Here is a 22,713-nt window from a genome sequence, read left to right as displayed (position 1 = left end):
CCATGCCAAAAAAATCGGCGCTCCCTGGTCCACCAATGGTCACTCTTGGTGTATTTAGCTAGTTATTCTAACAGCTGTGTCCATATAGCAAAGTTTTATTTTTTTGAAAAAAGAAGCACCAGTGGCAGGCCGTTGGAGAACCGTCATCCCTCCTCACGTCGTTATTTCCGCCGAGACCAAGGCGAACGCGTCGTGCCGGCCCGTCGCCGTCCTCGTTCTGATCGTCGTCCCCGTTCTCTTAGACTAGCAACAAAACCGGCAAAGGAGTTGGCGTTGTAATCTCTCTTGCTATTGTTTTCACTTTACCAGCGCCCCTCCCCCTGCTCCAGCTCCTCTCAAGGCGGCCGGCCGTGCACCCGGCGCCGCCCCCCTCTCGTGCACCGTACTCCTGCGTTTCCTCGACGACGACATCAATGGCGGCACCGCAGTGACCGTTCAAGCGGCGGCGCTCGGCCACTGCCTGGTCGAGTGGCGGCAACGTCGGTGATAAAACCGCGCGCGGTACGTTATGTTAATTTACTGCTCCTGTTTCCTGCCTGTACGATCGAGGTCACCTGAGCGTATCCGCTAGCTTTAGTTGAGACCAAGACGATAGGTTACATGGGAAATTGTGGATGTTGACTTTATTGCAATAGAACTCCAGAGGTTTAAATTGCAAGAATGCAAGATTAAGACAGCTTTTTGCTACATTGATCGTCAGAATTTGCAGGAGTACATCATCGGAGTAAGCCATCTAAGCTGCTGTCCGACATTTGTTTTCTGGCCACTTCAATTTTCCACGCATAATCTGCTGGGAAAGCTCAGTTTCTAATGCTAACGATCATACCTAGCTACTTTCATTCTTACCAATCTAGTATTATTTTGATTCTAGTTGACAATTTTCTTACCATTTTTTCTTTTCTTTCTATGTAGATATTTTTGTCTAAACTGTTGGGCTACTTCTCGGTGACGCTTGTTCTGGAGTGAGTCTCTCTGGAGAGACATGGGCTCCCTCAACGACATTGGTGTTGCCGCGGGAATAAACATATTATCCGCAGTGGGTTTTCTTCTCGTATTCGCAGTTGTTAGGATACAACCTATTAATGATCGGGTATACTTTCCAAAATGGTACCTTAAAGGGACAAGAAGCAGCCCAAGGCACATCGGAAATGTCTTGTCAAAATTTGTGAATGCCGATGTGTCAACATATCTTCGGTTTCTCAACTGGATGCCCGCCGCGCTTAAAATGCCAGAGCCTGAGTTAATTGAGCATGCAGGACTAGACTCCGCGGTATATGTCCGCATCTATCTTCTCGGGTGAGCATGATATCAGTGTATCTCAATTCTCACACCACAGTATTATAGTAGTTGCTTACACTTCATGTCTTCGGAGTTCCAAAATCAGGAAGTCAAGTTCGTAAATGCCTATTTTGTGATGTTAACAGATGGACATGTGGATCACTGTGTTTGTAACCAAAACACATTATGCCTACTGATGGTGCATTGCTGTTTTGATTTGCAGTTTAAAAATATTTGTGCCAATTACTGTGCTGGCATTTTCTGTGCTAGTTCCTGTCAATTGGACTAGTGCAACTTTAGGAGATGATGAAGAGGGTCTAAGTTATGATCAAATTGACAAGCTTTCAATTTCGAATCTTGGTCAAGGTTCAAAAAGGTATTACTTCTGTTTACTCCGTCTGATATCCTGACAATTACAGAATTTATCGCTCCTCAAGCGCCTGCCTGATTATATTAGCTATAGATGCAGAGATGCTGTCCTTCTAATCTCCTCGTGTCACTTCACTTTGCTTCATACTTATTCTACTGAAACTGTTGTATATTTTCATAGGTTCTGGGTACACATTGGAATGGCCTATGTGTTTACCTTTTGGACATTCTACGTGTTGTATCATGAATATAAGGTTATAACAACTATGAGATTGCACTTTCTTGCCAATCAAAATCGTCGACCCGACCAGTTCACGGTAAGATATCTTATCCATGCAAATTTAATTGATGTGTTATGGACCTCGCTAGATCTGAATGTGAATTTTTCATTCTGTTGCTTTGATTTTGTTTTCTGTCAAACATTTCCTATGAAATTTTGCTTTCAAAGAAACTACACGGTTGTGTTCAGCCACAGCTAGGGGAGAGAATCCGGGACGAATTAGGAGGGACAATCTTTTCGATAGTAAAACAAGCAGTGTGTGTGTGTGTGTGTGTGTGTAGAGTTTCCTTGGCTCGTACCTCATTTTCTGCCTTATTTTCAGGTACTTGTGAGAAATATACCAGCTGACCCAGACGAAACAGTTGGTGAGCATGTTGAGCACTTCTTTGCTGTGAATCATCGCGAACATTATCTCAGCCACCAGGTTTTACTCTTTTTCTATCTTCTGTGAAACGCGGTATCGGTATGGTGAATACTACTCCTATGATTTTAAACCATGAAACTCAACCGAGCATCAAGTTACTTTGTTTTTCAGTTGTTATTTACTCTTCAACTGAAATGCAAGCTTTCTAATTATTTGTTTACTTTCCAACCGAAGCCCATATGCCTTTATCTTTCTTTTCTCTATTAATGGTACAAATCTGTTTCTCATTCGGAGTATGTAACTGATCAATAGGTTGTATACAACGCAAACACCCTTGCCAGTTTGGTTGAGAAGAAGAAAGGCTTGCAAAACTGGCTGGTCTACTACGAAAACCAGCACGCTAAGAACCCTGAAAAGGAGCTGATTATTAAGGTAATCTTCTTCCTCCTTTGCAAATCATGCACCTAAGATCGATTCCTCACAAAGCTATTTCAGTATATGCTCTAATCTGCAAGTGGTATGACTCAATTACGTACTTGTCTTGTAGACAGGACTGTGGGGTCTTTGGGGGGAAAAGGTGGATGCATTACAACACTACAAGACAACAATCGAGGAGCTATGTAAACAGGTGCCAGTCATCGTCTTGATAGTGTCATCAAGCAGCACCAATGTCTTCTCTCATTGTACTGCATAGTTCCTCCTAAACGCTGAGCAGCAGTATTAACAATATGTAACCTGTTAATTGCAGGAGGATGAGGAGAGGCAGAAGGTGATTAGTGATCCTAAGGCTATAATGCCAGCAGCATTTGTGTCTTTCAATAGTCAGTGGGGCGCTGCTGTCTGTGCACAAACACAGCAGACCAGTAACCCAACGGTGTGGTTGACCGAGTGGGCTCCGGAACCTCGTGATGTTTACTGGCCTAACCTCGCGATCCCTTTCGTCGAGCTCTCCGTCAGGAGGCTTATCATGGCTGTTGCGCTATTTTTCCTGACATTTTTCTTCATGGTCCCAATTGCGCTCGTCCAATCCGTGGCCAATCTAGACGATATTGAGCGGGTGCTTCCTTTCTTGAAACCTATAATAGAGAGGTGAGTGTAACCGCTCCTTGTTTCAAGGTTCAATTGTGAAAAACAAAAAGGGAAAGGCATTTGTGAGATCACTTTTCCCCATATTTTGATTAACGATTCTCCTTGCTGAATAATCAAAGAGCAGAAAAAAAATGTGTTGAATTTAATAGACCTTGAATTTCATAAAAAGTCAGCCACATTATACTGATTTGTTTATAAGGTACTGCATTGCTGGATGTAATTTTCATGGTCAATGCAATTTCCTGCAGAAATGGTCCAAGGTCAGTCATACAAGGTTTCTTGCCAGGAATCGCATTGAAAATCTTCCTTATATTTCTGCCAACAATTCTCATGGCCATGAGCAAGATTGAAGGCCACGTATCACTCTCTGGATTGGAGAGGAGGACAGCATCAAAATACTTCCTGTTTATTTTCGTCAACGTATTCTTGGGAAGTGTAGTAGCTGGAACAGCGTTCCAGCAGCTCAACAGTTTTATCCATCAATCCACTAACAAGTAAGCCACATTTTGCACTTAGATATAATAACAAGGGTTCAATTATATTTATTCCACCACATAAAAAAATCTTTTACTTTTGTTTTGAAAAAGAATTCCAGAGACCATTGGAGAATCCATTCCCATGAAAGCGACTTTTTTCATCACCTACATTATGGTGGATGGATGGGCAGGCATTGCCGCTGAGGTTCTTAGGTTGAAACCGTTGATCATGTTCCACATAAAGAACACATTCCTGGTCAGAACTGAGCAAGATCGCGAGCAGGCCATGGACCCTGGGAGCTTGGAGTTTGGCAGCACCGAACCGCGAATACAGCTCTACTTCCTCCTAGGGCTTGTATATGCTGTTGTGACACCCATCATTCTTCCTTTCATCATAGTCTTCTTCGGCCTGGCCTATCTTGTTTTCAGACACCAGGTACACATCTGTCCTCTGGTTCAAGCGGTCTATCTTTGTGTTCTTTTAGCTTTAAAATTTTCTTGTGGACATCCACATTGGCATATATCATAAATTTCTGTTTCATCACAGTATAATGCAAAAAATACTAATCCTTGGTATGTTTCTTTTGTTGCAAGATCATCAATGTCTATAACCAGCAATACGAGAGCGGCGCGCAATTCTGGCCAGGCGTACATGGACGAATCGTCACCGCGTTAGTCATATCGCAGATCCTGCTGATAGGACTGCTGAGCACACAGGAAGCAGAGCAGTCCACTGTCGCTCTTCTTCCTCTTCCTGTCCTGACCATATGGTTCCACTACGTCTGCAAGGGCCGGTTCGAGCCGGCATACATAAAATGCCCCTTGCAGGCAGGATCAAAACGCATTCTCTTGATCTCTTCTCCATACATAACTGCAGATGATATTCACATCGTCTCCAATGTTAAGCGAGAGCAGCATTTGATGTTTGCAGGAGGCCATGGTGAAGGACACGCTGCAACGGGCAAACGACCCGATGCTGAACCTGAGAGAGTACCTCAAGGGCGCATACGAGCACCCGGTCTTCCGCAGCGGTGACGTGTATGAGCTCTTGGCCATGGATGAAGAGGAGAACCCCCACCTTGTCGCCACCAAGCGGCGGTCTCGGATGACCACGCCGGTGGACAGCAAGTTCAATTCCAGCTCTGGCACCAACGAAGGAGAGTTCAGCCGGCTGCGTCCTAGCTGACAAGGAAATGGGAGCAGGCGCTGTAGAGTTTAACTTGATCGGCAGCTGCACTGCACCAGTGCATTACCATGTGTGGACGACGTCGATGGAATTTTACATTTGGAGATGTTAGAGCATCTCCAACGGCACACAAAAAGAATGGCCACCTAAATCCAGTTTTAGGAGTGGAGAGAGAAGATTTAGGTAGCCTTTCTTTTTTCTGTTTTTGTAGCGGACCTAAAAACTGGATATCTAGATTTCAGCTTCTACTTCTATCACACATATTTGTAGATATGTAATGTTCCAAATAATATCATACTCATGTCAAATAAATCTGAAACAAATAAAGTCCAAATATTACTTAATTATTACATAGTTCATCAATCCGCCACTCCAAATGCAACACAAGTGTTCATCAAGCAAAACACAAAGTGCATCGAACATAACGTGAAACATACGAATAGAACAAGTGGTCTTGTTGCCCATGCCATGTCCACCACTCTTTGACTTATTGAAAATTTTAATATCCGTATCTCGAATTACTTGGTGGACTTGAAGAACGTGTGGGATGTGTTTTTCTCTCCTACGATGATGCACCATCCATCGCATGAATTCATACTAGGAGCAATCCAAATTTTGGCTACGTTCATGTTCGTTGATCATATTGTGCAAGATCACGGACGCAGTCATGATTTACCAAAGGATTTCTTGGTCCCAAAACCGAGCCGGTCCTCGCACAATAATAAACTGGGCTTGCAAAATCCCAAACGCTCTCTCCACATCCTTCCCAGCAGCTCGTTGAGCATTATGGAAACCAAGTTGTTTATTCCTTGGGGGGGGGGGGGGGGGGGGTTGACTTCACAAAGGTTTCCCCCTTTGGGTACATCTCATCCGCTAGATAGTACCTCATGTTGTATGTGCAGCCATTTGCTTAAAACTCCACATGTGGTCATTCTCCATTGGCTAACCGTGCAAAGAGTGGTGATCGGTGGAGCACACTGATGTCATTGCAAGCTCCAGGCATTCCAAAATAGGCATGCCAAAACCATGTCTCATGATCTGCAATGGCTTCAAGAATGATGTTGGGATCCTTCACATGGTCGATGAACCATCCATGCCATGCCAGAGAGCAATCCGTCCACCTCTAGTGCATGCAATCAACTGAGTTGATCATCCCTGAAAAGCCTTATGCTTTGTTCATCTACAAAAGCCTTTGAGTGTCTTGAGCATTGGGTGCTCTCAAATACTGTGGTCCAAAGACTTCAACCACCGCCTTCACAAATTGCTTCACACACTTGATGGAAGTGCTCTCTCCGATTTCCAGATGATCATCAATCAAATCTGCAAGAATACCATATGGCATCATGCAGTGCCATAGTCACCATAAAGATACTGATGTGTCCAAGATCTCTGGTACAATTTCTCCTCTGCACGAAGAATTGATCATGTTCTTTGACAGAGTTGGCAATGTGGAGAGACAAATCTAGAGCCATTCTGAACCTACATCAGAAGTATCGCTCTAGATACACTAGATTTGCAGAGAAGTAATCAAGTATGAGCTTATTGTGTCTGTGTAGCTGGCTCCTACGAATCACCTCACGATCGATAACGGAACCACCATGTTTCGGCCGCTTGTTCTTCTCCATGTCGATCAACATGATCATGGCAATGTCATCATCTTCATCAAACTCATATTTCTCTTCAGAGGAGGAATCACACCAACTCATCTACACATTGGACATATTCCATCATGAACAAGCCTTAGCTCACAACAAATAACAAAAGAGGAAAAAACTTAGTGGAATTCTGACGAACACCTAGCAGGCACTGATGTCGATTTTGGCCGGAGTACCTCACCGGGTCGAGACAATCGTCGGCAAAGTTGTCGGGATATCCCTTGTATGCATGGTAATGAGTGTGGATCCTTTGCAAATACTTGTTGCCCTTTTGTTCGGTTCCATTATAGGGTCAATGTTTGTAGCCAACATCATACGATGAGGACATCCTCCTTGATTGAGAATGTCGGACCTATTACCTTGGGTATCTTCTTTTTTTGTTACGAGTGGCCGATGTTTGCCCTACATCATATGTACGAGAGTTGATATCCCCCAAGTCATAAGCATAGGATCTTAACCGTCATTGATCATGGCTGTCGTGATAACCTCCTAACATGATCATGATCACTTATGATGTATGCAACAAAAGGATCCTTGGCATATGCATTCCTAATGTCATATGTATCCATAAATTGATTTGGTGGCATATGGAACAAACAGACAAATCAACAAAAGGAAGGGCAAAAGATTGTACCATGTCCTGCTCAGCCATTTCGCCGAGCAGACCTAGGCAGACCCGGAGCCAACGGTTCTCGGAGCCGTCCTCACCCATTGGAGTTGTGGCGAGTCATACACCATCTTCGACACTTCCTATTGCTTCCAGCCATTCGGAATCCCCAGCTAATCGTCCGGCGAATGAACTAGGTCGCGTTCGGGGTAACTAGCACCTTCCTTCTAGGCGGCGGGACGGGCACAACATCCATCGCGACCGGAGCGGAAGCGTCCATGTCGACGTTGACCTCCTCCTTGTCTATAGCTTCTCGCTCACCCTGGTTCCTTCGCCGCTCCCTTCGGGCAACATTCTCCGCCTTGCAACTGGCTCTCACGGACGACGCCAGGGCATCATTCATGCCGGTGGTGGGGGACAGGGTACTCGGTGACAACATCTACAATGGCTCGGATGCGGGTAGCGAGGCGGACGGGCGGCAAGGGTTGATGACGGTGACGGCTCAAACACGAGAACTGGAGGACAGAGGTGAGAGGACGATCGATTTCAGTGAAGTCAATTTGGTGTGGGTCCAGTCTGTCAGATCCGACGTGACAAGGACATATCAGAGGAATTTCAAGTCGTCCGCCCGTGCCGGACATATAAGAGGAATTTGAGGCGTCCAGTCGTAGATGGTCCAAGTTCCAAGTTCCAAGTTCGGACTCAATTGAAGATCGCATTCCGTACATAAGTGCTACGCACTCCGAACTGAACTGTGTCAGAGGTTCACTGGGAAATTTTATTTCACTCCATTCGAGTTCACAAGAATGTAGATAAAATAGAGATGCTCTTTTTGGCGTCATCAAAGTACTGGAACTGAGAGACGAAATAGGTATATAACGAGAAATCCACAGTTGGTTTTGCAGGACCCAAACAACATTCTACACAACATACATAATCCTCCATCATTTCATTGTTAACTTCTTGCACCTAGCATTTGCAAACACAGTATCATCTCTGTCTGATCGGCAAGTGCACCGACCTGAGTGCATTCATCAAACCTGCATGCTCGGTATCAAGAAGCCGCTTTCGCCACAACAGTAACAGAAGCAGAAGGCTTCTCTGGAGGCATGAACAGAAATACAGTGTGACATGATCCTTCCTATATTTAACTCTGGCAACCTAGATTCAAATCATGGACATGATTGCCCGGGCCTTCAGAAGAAGATGGTGGATACCCCCATCGCGAAGCACCCAAATGCCACCCAAGGGCTCAACCGCTCACCTGACGAAGCAGCACAAGAAAGATTGAATTTCGAAGGCTTGAAATGAAAAAGGATGCATTATTAACAAATACCGTGTTATTTAGAAGAAAAAAATGCAAGTAATGTTTTTCATTGCATAAGTTCGACAAACCATCTCTATGTAAATAGTAAGTACTAATCAGCAGTTGTTACACAAAATCACTATGAATCAAATGAAAGCATGGACGAGGTATTGGAAATTCGAAAGACAAGAAAAAAGAACTGCTGGTATACAGACAATCGAATAAACTATGACTAGATACTCAAATAGAAAAAAATATCAGAAAGCAGAAACTAATGCTGGCTTTGTAATTTCCACATGACAGCTAGGACGCAGCTTTACCTCACGAGTTTCCCCTAATATATAGAAACTTACAGTGACAATCAGACGGCTATTAAGTTTACCCTTCTTAATATTGTCGAAGTCTGTTTTTCCATAACAAATCAAGTTCAGCTATTTCACCATGTAGGTATTTTCTAATATTAATAAAACCTACCAAGATAAAAGAAAGCTACAAAATCTATAAACATTCATTGATATAATATGCAGTAAGATATCCACACCAATACTAGAGATTGCACCTTGTTCTATTTTTCTTATTTTCTTAATAAGATAAGTACAACACAACAATCTTAACAACATTCTTGTATAAAGAAAACATTACGTCTTCACCAATAAAGAAAACTGCTACAAAGCACGAGAAGTAAGCAAGTCTAGAACTGAACTTAAGTTATTAGCACCTTGATTCCTCAGCTAATGTCTACAATACAGTTTGGCAGATGAAACTAGGTGCATATACACTGACGAACCAGTGCTCCAGATTGAGCAAACCAAAGGAACTAGGAAATATGCAGCAGGTTTCTGAAGAATGCAAGCTAGCATAGAATTTGAGCTGGACGCACAGACAGAAGCATACCTATTCTGGCTGCTTTCCAAAAGAAACCACGGAACCTGTCAAGAGAAATTCATGTAAGAAAATGAAGAATAACGAAAAAAGGTTTGCCTGAATTTGGGTCAGAACCCTGGGCTTTTGAAATCTAACAAATTGAGCTAATTGAATACAAAAATAGTTGGCAGCAGAGAGATCATTGACAAATAGCATTGAGAACCTTTTTGATCTTTTTTTCAGGATAGTTATCCTTAGGAATTTCACCCATCAGGGTTTTTTGTTACGCAGGATTGTAATCCATAAGAGTTATTTCTAAGGGTTCCATTGCACTACATAACATTTGAAAAAAATTGTTGACTAAACTTCTTGCAAAGATACCACTGTATTTCCTATTGTTTATCCGAAACATGCTTTTATTCAGATTCATTTAGTACTCAATTATCTATGCTTAGAGAAGACACAACACTGTAATCATGGTCTTTTTTTCTCCTAATTATGTGTTGTTTGAAATCAAACCACACAGATCAAAGAGGCCCTGCATATCTTGTTCCTTATCTTTCTACTATTTTTTTAGGGAATCGTTGCTCCTTATCGAGTTTGTAAATGAGCCTCATCTTATATAGCATACGAAAAGGGGAGCCTCACAGTTCTTCCAAATCGTGCTTAATCCGACTATAGGATTCAGAGGTTGCAATCAGCTGTGAACCAGCGTACTGTTGGACATCCAAAAGTGTTTACGGATCAAAACCAAAATGCCCTAGACCCAACAGCTACATGTTGCATTAACGCAGTCCCACGGAGAATCCAGTCCATGTTTAAAGGATACTACTTAGTGATCTAAACGCTCTTATATTTCTTTACAGATGGAGTACCATATAGGTACCGTGCGATTCTTCATGCTGATTTTGACAGTACGACTATCTGCCTTTGCGGGAAAAAGGAAAGACAAATCGCGTAGATCAGATCGCTCAGGAAGAAATCCCCAATGACTTTTCAATCCGGGAAGTCAGCGTAGAAAACATACCCGGTGCGATCGTTGAGGATGGCAGGGAACTGCATCTTGATGTAGGTGCAGGTGCAGATCACCAGCAGCACCACTATGAGGAAGGAGTTGAAGTTGAACAGCGCCGACTACAATCACGCCAAGAAACAACGATTAGGTGGCCAGATCCGTCGAATTGGGGAGGGGGGAGGAGGGGATGAGTTCGACGCGGGGAAGGGGCGGAGGTTACCATGGCGCTGGCCTCCTCCTTACCGAGCTGCGACTGCAAGACAGGAATCTGGATCTACTGGGTTGGGGTTGGGGTTTGGGTTGTCCACAGCCTAGTGCGTAGCTAGCGCTGCAAACGAGTCAGTTGGGGTTGGGGTGGCCATAGCCCAACATATTGCTCTATCAACACGCGCTGTTTGCGCGGAAAAAAAAACCAAAAAAACACGAGCTGTTTGTTTAGAACATCTCCAATTTCAACAAAAAAAAAACTCCAACACTAACCCTAAAAATTGGTTCGGTCACTTGGTCCAACAAAAATGCATGTCCCCAATGACAGCCTATTGCTATATGGTGACCAAAACATTTTAGGTCATGCCCAAAAGATTGCTACAACTAATGCAAATTTGCATCATCCCTAGCGGCCGACTCAAAATCAAAATTGTTGCTTCGGGAACCCACCGGATCGCTTTCTACTACAACCGCTGCCGGCCATCGATATGCCATGGAAGCCATCTTCGACGCGCCCGCCGACGCTGATATCCTCCCTGCTGCTCCCGCTGCACCCATAGTCGTCCCTCATGTGGTTCTTGCCAGCGGTGGCAACAAGCGGAAGGCCGTCCGCCGCCAAGGGCTTGCGCTGCCACGAATAGCCGACGCTGCCGGCCGGGATGCACCTAAGGACCAGTCGTCGCCGCCAAGTTTCTGTGCGAGTGAAGAAGGTCGTCGGGAAGAGGCTGTCGCGGGATTCATCGGCAACGGGTGTTGCCCGTGCGAAGAAGAAGGCGGTGACAACAGAGACTTTCTCGTCGTTGTCGATCCCTTCCACGGCGGTACTTGCTCCCCCAACAATGCTTAGGACCTTTTTCCCCTCCCACCGACGCATGAGGACCAGCACACATCACTCGTCGCCACAACTGTCAACGTCCCCAATATGTTCGATGAAATCACCGAGAGGTAAATAAATCCGGTTTTCATTGATTTTACATTTTGTATGCACTTGTGATGTGATGTGATGTTTGTGTATTTTCTTCAAATTTTGTGGATGTAGTGTGGATGAGGAAACATTTTTGCAATACACTTGTGTTGCATCCCAAGATTTTCCATCACTTGAAACGTTGCTGATTTAAAATGTTGTTGATTATCTGTGTTGTGATGTTGCAAAGTTTTAATTACAATGGCATAGTTTGTTTGAATATTTATGCAACTGTGGAGTACAAAAGAGCAAGGCCAAAATTTAGGACACTAGTTTTGGTCCGGCGAAGAAGCAGAAACTTTTCTGATGACCAAAAACCTTCTCTCTCCACCCGCAAAACCAGTTCTAGGGCACCAAATTATTCGGTTGTTGTTGAGGAAGCTCTTAGTAGCCAAGTGTTTCCAGGTCGTTTTGCTTGTTTACATGTCTTTTTTCAATATTGACAACAAATGAACTTGAGTGAGCAAAAAATAACTATTTATCAAAATACTAGCAGCCATCAAACAAAAATAAAAGTACCAAAAAATGGGAGGTGACTTTTGGTCAGATCAAAACATACCCTTAATTCTGCTTTATTGACCGAGCGAAAGGATTGAGAGGTCGATTAGAGGAGGGGTGAATAGGAAACTATAAAAATTTAAGCTTAAGTTCCAAATTTTAGTGGCAGAGCAGATAAAGTAAGTTCTATATATATGCAATCTATGGTGAGAACAATTTATATGGCAAGCAAACTAGTACAACGGTAAACAAGACAACAAGCTAATTAGGAACCAACAAAGCAAAAAAAGCACATAAAGGGACGAGAATGGATAAACCACAAGTGAATCGAGCACGCGGATGTATCCTAAAATTCGTAGTCTCTTGGGAGTGCTAATATTCATGGGAAACGTGTCAAAGCCAAAGCTCCCGATGTATCCTAAAATTCACAATCTTTTGGGAGTGCTAATATTCGTGGGAAATGTGCCAAAGCCAAAGCTCGGGAGCGCCACCAAATGGACCACCTTATTCTCCTTTGAGTCACCCCCAACAGATGAGTCTTAAATCACTTGGGGGTTGGTCTTGAAGGTGACCATCGAACGTTTACACACTTTCATATGCACACCACAAGTAACGAAGCTTCCAGGCCTTGATTCGTACCGCCTAGGAGCCCTAAACCTCCAAGAGTAACAAGTGTTGGTGAAATAGTTATGAAATCAAGCGGGGATCACAAATTGGTTTAGTGGGAATGTAGATTAGGTCTTCCTCTATCAATCATCAAAATATGACAGATTTTTAGTGGAGGAAGGTGAGAGTAATTGGGATTTTGGAGGAATGGGAATGATGGAGAAGGTAAGGCATTAGGGTTAGGGGTGGGAGGTGCGAGAAGGGGCTTTATATACCCCACCTCCAAAGTGATCATTGCCCACTTGATGGCCCCTGCGCATGGGGTCACCCAAACCCTGGACCACGTGGGCACGGGGGTCACTGACCCCGTGCACATAGGGTGTCCTGAGAGTTTTCCACTCGACCCCGTGAGCACGGGGTCAGGAGGCCCGTGCGCATGGGATGTCTAGAGAAATTTTCTTGGCCCATGTGAGCAGACCGTGGCACAAAGAAGAGATGGTTTTGAGGCTATTTTGTTTTATGGGTGTAGGATGGTTGGTGTATATGATTTGCATGAACCCACACTTTCATCCAAGCACCCCGATTCCCTCTTAATAGTTTGGCTGTCATATGACTCAAAAGAAACCAAAACAAAACTCTCGAGTCATCAGAAAACCACACCTTTTTCCTTCTTGAAGTGGGGTCAACCAACTTCATATAATCATCCTAGAGAGACCAATGACATGGGATAAACTTAGTAACCGTCATTTGTCTCACTAATTACATTGTCATGTGTGACGCCCGGATAGTTACGCTACAGTAACCCTCCGCTAATGATGCCACATCACCACGATTACTGTTGTTAATATTGCGATGATTCAAATCCCGTTCAAATATCAAATTTAAAATCAGGTTAAACAATTAAAGTTTTCAAAAGTCAAAACTAAAATGTTCTTAATGTGACAAATAAATCATGGATATTATTGGTGGAGAAACAACATCTTTATAACATAATTAAATACCCTAAAGTGATTAAAACAAAAGCAAAAACAATTAGTTATACTCCTAATATATTTTACAAAATACTAAACTATTTTAGCTAGGTGCCAAAGTTATTGTGGCAGTGGTATAATTAATGTTACTATGTTAGGTGCTAATTGAATATTTTACCAAACTAAAACAAATTGGGAAATAAAATTAAAACAGAAAAGAAAATAAATGAAAAGGTAAAAGATAAAACAAAAATGAAAAGGAACCCCCCTCACTGGGCTTTGTCCCAGTTGTCCCAGCAGGCCACCAGGCCGCCCAGCCGGCCCACCTGGCCCCCCCGCCACTCACTCCCTTATCCCCTCGCAACCGCAAACCCTAACCCCCACCGACACCCACTTCCCCCCACTCGCTCTCTCCCTCCCCCCTGATGTAGATCGAGATCGGGGGCACGACCTCCACGCGCCCGATGCCGCCGTCCTCTCCGTCGTCGCCGGTCGTCACCGCAACCTCGCCGACCTGCCTCCTCCTCCCCGTCGGTCTGCCTCCTCCACGTCGCCGTCGTCCTCGACCACCACCCTGACCCCCGCTGCCCTTTTCCCTACCGGCTCCGTGAGATCCCTCCCTTTCCTTCTCTGTCCCGCACGGCCGTCACCGCGTCCGGGCCGTGCTCACCGCGCCCGGCCGCGTCCCGCAGCTCCACGCCGGCGCGCCGCCCGCACCGTGCTCGCGGTCACCACGGCCCCGACCGCGCCCGCTCGACCGCGCACACGCCCGCGCATCGCGACCCCTCCCGCGCCCGCGTCGCCTGAACCATGTCGCCACGCCCACGACGCGCCCCGCGCTGCACCGCTCGCCCGCGCTGCGCCTAGCTGCTGCTGCTGCCGCGTCAGCCTGTGTGCTCCTACCACCACCTGCACGCACGCCTACGCCTCACGCGCACGCGTGCGACGCGCGCCGCTCCCCTGTCTGCCGCGGCCGCCTCTGCTCGCCCGCGCCCTCCCCTGCCTCCCCGCACGCATCCGCCGCACCGACGCCGCCCAGCTCCGCCATGGCCCTCCTCCCTTCACCCCGCGGCCTCCCTCTGCTTCCACTGGAAGCGCGCGAGCGCGAGCTCGCCCCCGGTGGCCTCCGCGACTCGAGTCGCCGCCCATAGCGGCCATCCGGCGTGCCTCCGCCGTGGCTCAAAGCCACCGGCGCTTAAATCGCCGGCCTAATAGGCCATTAGCGCTAATTGCGCTACCAACCCCCCTGATGAGCCACTAACACGGGGGCCAACCCCTGGAACGATTTAAAAAAAGAATAAATAATAAATATAATAATTAATTAAAGAATTAATTATTTTAATTAAACCTAATTAGATTAACCTAATCACTAATTAACCTAATTAAATGTTAGTTAATTAATCAGTCCATGACAGATGGGACCCACTAGTCAACGGTCAATGCTGACTGGGCTGTTGACTTTGACCGGCCCCATCAGTCATCCTCTGCTGACTAGGCAGTTGACCAAGTCAACTGGGCCTACTGGTCAGCCACAAAATCCCATCTGTGGGTACACTTCCGTGTACTCATAGCAATTTAACATTTAATTTTTAATTAAAATAATTAAATAAATCCTAAATTTTTTTTAAATCTTTAGAAATTAAATATAAGATAATCCGTAACTCAGATGAAAATACTTTGTACATGAAAGTTGCTCAGAACGATGAGACGAATCTGAATACGTAGCCCGTTCATCCGCCACACATCCCTAGCATAGCGAACACGCAACTTTCCCCCTCCGGTTCATCTGTCCGAAAACGCGAAACACCGGGGATACTTTCCCGGATGTTTTCCCCCTTTGTCGGTATCACCTCGTACCGCGTTAGGGCACACCTAGCAACGCTCATTGTCATGTCATGCATCGTCATGCATATGTTTCCTTTATATTTATTGTTTCTTCCCCCTCTTCTCTCGCTAGACACCGAGACCGACGCCGCTGCTACCCAGTACGACAACGGTGTTGACGACCCCTCCTTGCCAGAGCAATAAGGCAAGCCCCCCCCCTTGATCACCACATATTGCCTATTCCTTCTCTCTACTGCTTGCATTAGAGTAGTGTAGCATGTTACTGCTTTCGGTTAATCCTATTCTGCTGCATAGCCTGTCATTGTTGCTACAGTTGTTACCCTTACCTGCAACCCTAAATGCTTAGTATAGGATGCTAGTATTCCATCAGTGGCCCTACATTCTTGTCCGTCTGCCATGCTATACTACCGGGCCGTGATCACTCGGGAGGTGATCGCGGGTATATACATATTTACATACATACTATACAGGTGGTGACTAAGGTCGGGTCGGCTCATAGAGTACCCGCAATTGATTCTGATGTGGGGGCTGAAAGGACAGGTGGCTCCATCCCGGTAGAGGTGGGCCTGGGTTCCTGACGGCCCACGACTGTTACTTTGTGGCGGAGCGACAGGCCAGGTTGAGACCACCTAGGTGAGAGGTGGGCCTGGCCCTGGTCGGCGTTCGCGGATACTTCAATTAACACGCTTAACGAGTTCTTGGTATTTGATCTGAGTCTGGCCACTGGCCTATACGCACTAACCAACTACGCGGGAACAGTTATGGGCACTCGACGTCGTGGTATCAGCCGAAGCCTTCTTGACGTCAGCGACTGAGCGGCACGCGCCGGATTGGACTGTAAGCCTGCACTTGTATTAAGGGGACTAGGTCTGCTTCCGGCCGCGTTTGCAACGTGCAAGTGTGCAATGGGCGATGGGCCCAGACCCCTGCGCGCATAGGATTTAGACCGGCGTGCTGACCTCTCTGTTGCGCCTAGGTGGGGCTGCGACGTGTTGATCTTCCGAGGCCGGGCATGACCCAGGAAAGTGTGTCCGGACAAAGGGGATAGAGCGTGTTGGGTAATGTGGTGCACCCCTGCAGGGAAGTCTATCTATTCGAATAGCCGTGATCTTCGGTAACAGGACGACTTGGAGTTGTACCTTGACCTTATGACAACTAGAACCGGATACTTAATAAAACACACCCTTCCAAGTGCCACATATAACCCGATGATCGCTCTCACACAGGGCGACGAGGAGAGGATCGCCGGGTAGGATTATGCTATGCGCTGATACTTGGTGAACTTACCATCTACTCTCTTCTACATGCTGCAAGATGGAGGCTGCCAGAAGCGTAGTCTTCGATAGGATTAGCTATCCCCCTCTTATTCTGGCATTCTGCAGTTCAGTCCACCGATATTGCCCCTTTATACAGATACCCATGCATAAGTAGTGTAGATCCTTGCTTGCGAGTACTTTGGATGAGTACTCACGGTTGATTTTCTCCCCCTTTTCCCCCTTTCCTTTCTTCCGGGTTGTCGCAACCAGATGCTGGAGCCCAGGAGCCAGACGCCACCGTCGACGACGACTCCTACTACACCGGAGGTGCCTACTACTACGTGCAGGCCCCTGACGATGACCAGGAGTAGTTTAGGAGGATCCCAGGCAGGAGGCCTGCGCCTCTTCCGATCTGTATCCCAGTTTGTGCTAGCCATCTTGATCGTACACGTTTGCATGCATGATTAGTGTACGATTGAATCGGGGGCGTCACAAGTTGGTATCAGAGCCGACTGCCTGTAGGAATCCCCCTTCCACACTCCTTGGCCGAAGTCGAGTCTAGACATTATAAAACTTTTACTAACATGGCTGTGTGCCTTAGGGGCCCACGTCACCATCGGGTGGTATTAGGATCTTTTATTCCTCGTCCATACTCTGGGAATCTGATCTCTCTTCTATTCGGGTTAAATGATTTAAAAAAAACTGACTATAGGTTCTCGAAAATATTTCTCCCGGAGAGCCCCTTCAGTCCAGATGATCGCGTGCTGCACCAGAAAATTTTAAAGATACTCTCCGATGTTTCCCCGAGACCCTTGTGCCCTTCGCCGTTGCAATTCCATACCACCGATAAATCCTTATGGAAAGCTACATACACTTGTCGTCCATAACTTCATTTACAATTTGATCTTGTGATTACAAGATACCCTGAAATACTTCGGATATTCTGAGGATCCTTTGTGTCTGCTGCCTTGCAGCTCCTTTTCCTCATGAATACACCTGCAAATAATTCCTCACACTTACCAAGTATCCTCTCATTCCCAGTTGTTCATGTGTTTCAGAAAGGTCTTTGAAATACTATTCAACCTTCCGAAAATCCTCAGTAGCTTATTGCTCTTGAAATTTTTGCTTGCTTGCATTATGGATAATCCCATAAGTCTGGTAATCTTATTGGCATCCTTTGTCACTATCATCTTGAGTCCGTTGATTCAATATGTTGCGAATGCCAGCAATCCTCAATCAGATCCTAGAATTCATCCTTCCAGCTCAGACGTCATTTTGAACAGGAGCTGGTTCTCGACCAATCAAATTGTCGTCGATTGTACCCCTAAGGCTATTCAACTTATCCATCCCTAATCAGAGCATTGCTTCTGATCCCTTGTCTTGGAATTCATAATTCCTTTGCATTTGAGCTTTGAGTTAGTCAGTTGTTTCTATAATCCGATGCACTTGCATTCCTTCTTCCTTTGATAGAGTACCGATACTCACATCAGCTCCGTTGTAGACCACCAGACCTCTTGTTGGATTATTATCCGGCAGTGTCCTCCATATTCAAATAACCTTGTGAGCCTTTCCACGGATATATAAAGCCTTTGGTAAATTGTATCCTCTGCTTTCTCAACCATGCTCTGTTTTCGAGCTGGTGGTATTTACTATTGAAGCTTGTGGTATATGTTTCCACGATACCCTGACAGGTTGAACCTATGCCTTCCTTAATATGTGTGAACTCGAAAGTTTTCGCGAGTCATACTCTTCTGGTATTTTGCTAGATAAAATTTCAACACTACAACTTCTTCAAAAGTGAGAGGTGAATGGAAGGCTATACATTGAAGAAGTGGGGGTCGACCTTGAACTTTGTGTTCATGCCCATGGACACGATGTAGATCCTACCATAGAAGCTTCTTGTAATAATAACTATTTCGTTGATATAATATCATCTGGTATCTGTGAATTGATCCTATGCAATCGTGGTTCCAACCATATTTTCTCTTTGATCCCATTTCTCGGACAAGTTAAATCACTTGTCTTTTGCAAGTCAATACCCCAGTCCAACCTCTACTTTGATCTACCGTCGAGTATTACCCTCTGGTATCTCGAGAATATCTAAGAACTATGTTGCATCTTATGAGTCTTCATCAGCTATTACTTCTCACTAGTTCCAATTTTTCATGGGTTATGAGTTGTTAGTCGCTCAAGAACACAGGTAAGTGAACCGATTCCGCACTCTGGTTCGATAACTCTAAGTAATCTTCGTTGCTTATGAGTTTAATAATCCTTCAAGTCATTCCTAGCCTGATCGGCTATATCATTATTGTGCTAAATTTTAACTGTGCTACCTGGTCCTTCTTCCCAGAGCACAATTTTCGACAATGAGCTAAGCTTACGTCGATCTTCCTCATCATGTCATTTCGCCTTAAACAGCAAACTTGGTTTGGAGTTTGTGTCATACCCTTGGTTCCAATAACCTTTCGCTTCACCAGTCATCTGACTCGATGTCATCACCGATCGATTACATCTTGAAATCTCTCGACAAATGTGTCATGATCATCATCAACATTCTGAGCTCTTCCAAGATAACTATTGAATTCTTGATGAGAAATACCACCCTTGCCCCTTGATGATCTGTGCATCGACAACATTATTGCTCTTTCAAGATAGCTTATGTTATGTTCTACCTTGGATTATTACCATTCCTTATGTCAAGAATGTTGTTAGAATTTCACCACTCTTAAGAATTCTTGATACAGGTGATACTTCTTGCCATATCCGTTCATTCCTTGGTCCCCGTGTTGTTTCTAACCGGAAAACCGACAATCGAACTATGATGTGCGACTTCAAAACTTATAGCAACCCTATTGCTTTGAAGTTAATTGTCGATATTTCATTCTTAGACCATTGGTTACCGAATCACCATTCTAACATTGATCATGCTACCTAAGCCCATATTTCGGGTGCACTTTTCAACCAATGTTTAACTGTGTATGTTTTCCTCGAGCATACCTCATTATATCATTTGATCTGACAAATGTTATCTCCTTGTTGTGGAAATCCATCTTTTGAAAATCTCAATGAATTATCACTAAGTTCATCAGCCCCCTCCTCGACCTCTCCTTGGTTAAATGATGAACTCTTGTTTCGGAACTCGCTTCCATAGTTCATTTCCTGAGAATCTTACAACGACATCTCGACAATTTGTGTTGCACCTTTTCCTTCTCAGGCATCCTGAGTCTGAGGTATCCTGACACCAATCAGATCTGGATCTCGGCCAGATATGATGGTTGGGACATATTTCCAATAGTTATAAATTTGGTCTTTATAAGACCCGGTAAGGTGATGTCATGCCTAGCACACCTGGGCGGAGGACCTATTGTTATGGTGTCCTTTTTAGAAAGTTTAGCCATTTTTCCATGAGGAAATTTTAAGACTTATTCTATAAGTTGTTCCTGATGGATCCTTTGTGAATCCAAAGTCCGATCTTTACCCAATGACCATGTCAATGATATCTCAAAACATGTGTATGGTACTCCGATCTTCAATAAGAACATTTGAAGCACGATGCTAAATTTTCTTTATCAACTATCCTAACACCGTTGAATGGGTAATGTCATGAAATTCCTCTCCCATTACCTAAATGGTATTCTACTTTCTATCCTGTCATGGATATCATACTTTGTTTGTCCTTGGGAAGGATATACCCCCTGAATTATGTGTTTAGACACATTTTTTCCTTTCCATCATTCTGATTAATCTGATAATCATATTTCCTTTCCATTGTTTGGTTTAACCTTTCTTGAGGTCTATACAATCTAAGCAGTAATATTCTTCTGCTTATGTAAACACCTGGGTGTACGATCATGTCAGTCAGACCATGTTGCTTTTGTTGATAGCATTCCGGTAACCACCGATGGACGAGAACTTTGCCTATTGGTCCGCCTCGTTCAACGAGCAGGAAAATGGTTCTCTTCGTCCCTCACCCTTGGTACCAGTGGTTGTTGCCGACATAATCGATAGTCTATCCTCTGACATTCCTTGCTTACATGATCATGCAAGACATCATCCCCCTTCCTACTTTTAACCCACATGGTGGGCCCATAACTCACAGTTCCACATGATCGAAACCTGACTCTCCTGTATACCTTGTTGTCAGAGTTATTCCTCGCGCTTGACTTCATATGTAATTCACGGGCCACCTGCCTAGTGATCTATTCTGGTATCAGACGCAATACTTATTCTCGTTGCTCTGAACCCCTTTCACCTTCTGATGAGGCCATCGAATGATTGCCTGCCCATTGGAAACTTCTCATGGTACCTTCTTACTTTACTCTCGATATGTTCTTAAGTTTCAAATCGAGAGATACTTATGCTTCTTCCCCGAGTTAACCGTCTGATGCTCGATCTTGTTAAAATCCATCCTTATAGAGTTTTCCCTTCTTACCCTTTCGTAAGTACGGTGAAGATCCTGAAGGAAGGATGACAACTTCATCATGATGACCTGAAGCAGAGAAATGAAGACATCAGCGCTATGGATCGACCACTTCGAGAAGAGCAACCAAGACCGAGAAGATTCTTTAGGATTACGTAACCAGACCTTTCCCCCTTATTCCACCTCTTAAATCTCGGGACGAGATTTCTTGTAGTGGAGGAGAATTGTGACGCCCGGATAGTTACGCTACAGTAACCCTCCGCAATGATGCCACGTCACCACGATTACTGTTGTTAATCTAGCGATGATTCAAATCCCGTTCAAATTTCAAATTTAAAATCAAGTCAAACAATTAAAGTTTTCAAAAGTCAAAACTAAAATGTTCTTAATGTGACAAATAAATCATGGATATTATTGGTGGAGAAACAACATCTTTATAAAATAATTAAATACCCTAAAGTGATTAAAACAACATCAAAAACAATTAGTTATACTCCTAATATATTTTACAAAATACTAAACTATTTTAGCTAGGTGCCAAAGTTATTGTGGCAGTGGTATAATTAATGTTACTATGTTAGGTGCTAATTGAATATTTTACCAAACTAAAACAAATTGGGAAATAAAATTAAAACAAAAAAGAAAATAAATAAAAAGGTAAAAGATAAAACAAAAATGAAAAGGAACCCCCCCACTGGCCTTTGGCCCAGCAGGCCACCCAGCCGGCCCACCTGGCCCCCCCACTCACTCCCTTATCCCCTCGCAACCGCAAACCCTAACCCGCACCGACACCCACTTCCCCCCCACTCGCTCTCTCCCTTCCCCCCCGATCTGGATCGAGATCGGGGGCACGACCTCCATGCGCCCGACGCCGCCGTCCTCTCCGCCGTCACTGGTCGTCACCGCCACCTCGCCGGCCTGCCTCCTCCTTCCCGCCGGTCTCCCTCCTCCATGTCGCCGTCGTCCTTGACCACCACCCCGACCCCCGCTGCCCTTTTCCCTACCGGCTCCGTGAGCTCCCTCCCTTTCCCTCTCTGTCCCGCGCGGCCCTCACCGCGTCCGGGCCGTGCTCACCGTGCCCTGATGTCTACTACACAACCTTCTTCTTGTAGACGTTGTTGGGCCTCCAAGTGCAGAGGTTTGTAGGACAGTAGCAAATTTCCCTCAAGTGGATGACCTAAGGTTTATCAATCCGTGGGGGGGCGTAGGATGAAGATGGTCTCGCTCAAGCAACCCTGCAACCAAATAACAAAGAGTCCCTTGTGTCCCCAACACACCCAATACAATGGTAAATTGTATAGGTGCACTAGTTCGGCGAAGAGATGGTGATACAAGTGCAATATGGATGGTAGATATAGGTTTTTGTAATATGAAATTATAAAAACAGCAAGGTAACTAATGATAAAAGTTAGCGTAAACGGTATTCCAATGCTAGGAAACAAGGCCTAGGGTTCATA

General features: G+C 44.9%; 2 protein-coding genes across 2 annotated transcripts; one reads left to right on the top strand and one right to left on the bottom strand.

Moving 5' to 3' along the window:
• LOC123052940 (CSC1-like protein At4g02900) lies at window positions 1-5,386 on the top strand. Its single transcript, XM_044476311.1, has 12 exons — window positions 1-501; window positions 913-1,296; window positions 1,502-1,654; window positions 1,829-1,964; window positions 2,250-2,351; window positions 2,604-2,723; window positions 2,839-2,919; window positions 3,040-3,380; window positions 3,629-3,874; window positions 3,968-4,292; window positions 4,451-4,684; window positions 4,788-5,386. The coding sequence occupies exons 2-12, from the start codon at window positions 983-985 to the stop codon at window positions 5,040-5,042; spliced, it is 2,307 nt and encodes a 768-aa protein (XP_044332246.1). The 5' UTR covers window positions 1-501; window positions 913-982; the 3' UTR covers window positions 5,043-5,386.
• A 2,765-nt stretch (window positions 5,387-8,151) lies between these two features.
• LOC123052939 (protein kish) lies at window positions 8,152-10,900 on the bottom strand. The gene is made up of 4 exons (XM_044476310.1): window positions 10,710-10,900; window positions 10,502-10,608; window positions 9,505-9,539; window positions 8,152-8,568 (listed from the first exon to the last, which is right to left on the bottom strand). Exons 1-4 carry the CDS (start codon window positions 10,710-10,712, stop codon window positions 8,501-8,503), a joined length of 213 nt encoding a protein of 70 aa, XP_044332245.1. The 5' UTR covers window positions 10,713-10,900; the 3' UTR covers window positions 8,152-8,500.
• Window positions 10,901-22,713: the final 11,813 nt, after the last annotated feature.

Source organism: Triticum aestivum, chromosome 2D (assembly GCF_018294505.1).
Source record: "Triticum aestivum cultivar Chinese Spring chromosome 2D, IWGSC CS RefSeq v2.1, whole genome shotgun sequence".
NCBI classification, from domain to species: Eukaryota; Viridiplantae; Streptophyta; class Magnoliopsida; order Poales; family Poaceae; genus Triticum; species Triticum aestivum.
This window is presented reverse-complemented; position numbering and strand designations above follow the sequence as displayed.

Excerpts from the sequence above, each read along its gene's own strand:
- LOC123052939 (XM_044476310.1), bottom strand. Across the intron at positions 9,540-10,501 it reads ATCCTCAACGATCGCACCGG|GTTCCGTGGTTTCTTTTGGA; the intron begins GTATGTTTTCTA and ends TTCTCTTGACAG. Across the intron at positions 8,569-9,504 it reads TTGGAAAGCAGCCAGAATAG|GTGAGCGGTTGAGCCCTTGG; the intron begins GTATGCTTCTGT and ends CTGCTTCGTCAG.
- LOC123052940 (XM_044476311.1), top strand. The coding sequence starts at position 983 with ATGGGCTCCCTCAACGACATTGGTGTTGCCGCGGGAATAAACATATTA. Across the intron at positions 2,724-2,838 it reads AAAAGGAGCTGATTATTAAG|ACAGGACTGTGGGGTCTTTG; the intron begins GTAATCTTCTTC and ends CTTGTCTTGTAG. Across the intron at positions 2,920-3,039 it reads TCGAGGAGCTATGTAAACAG|GAGGATGAGGAGAGGCAGAA; the intron begins GTGCCAGTCATC and ends TGTTAATTGCAG.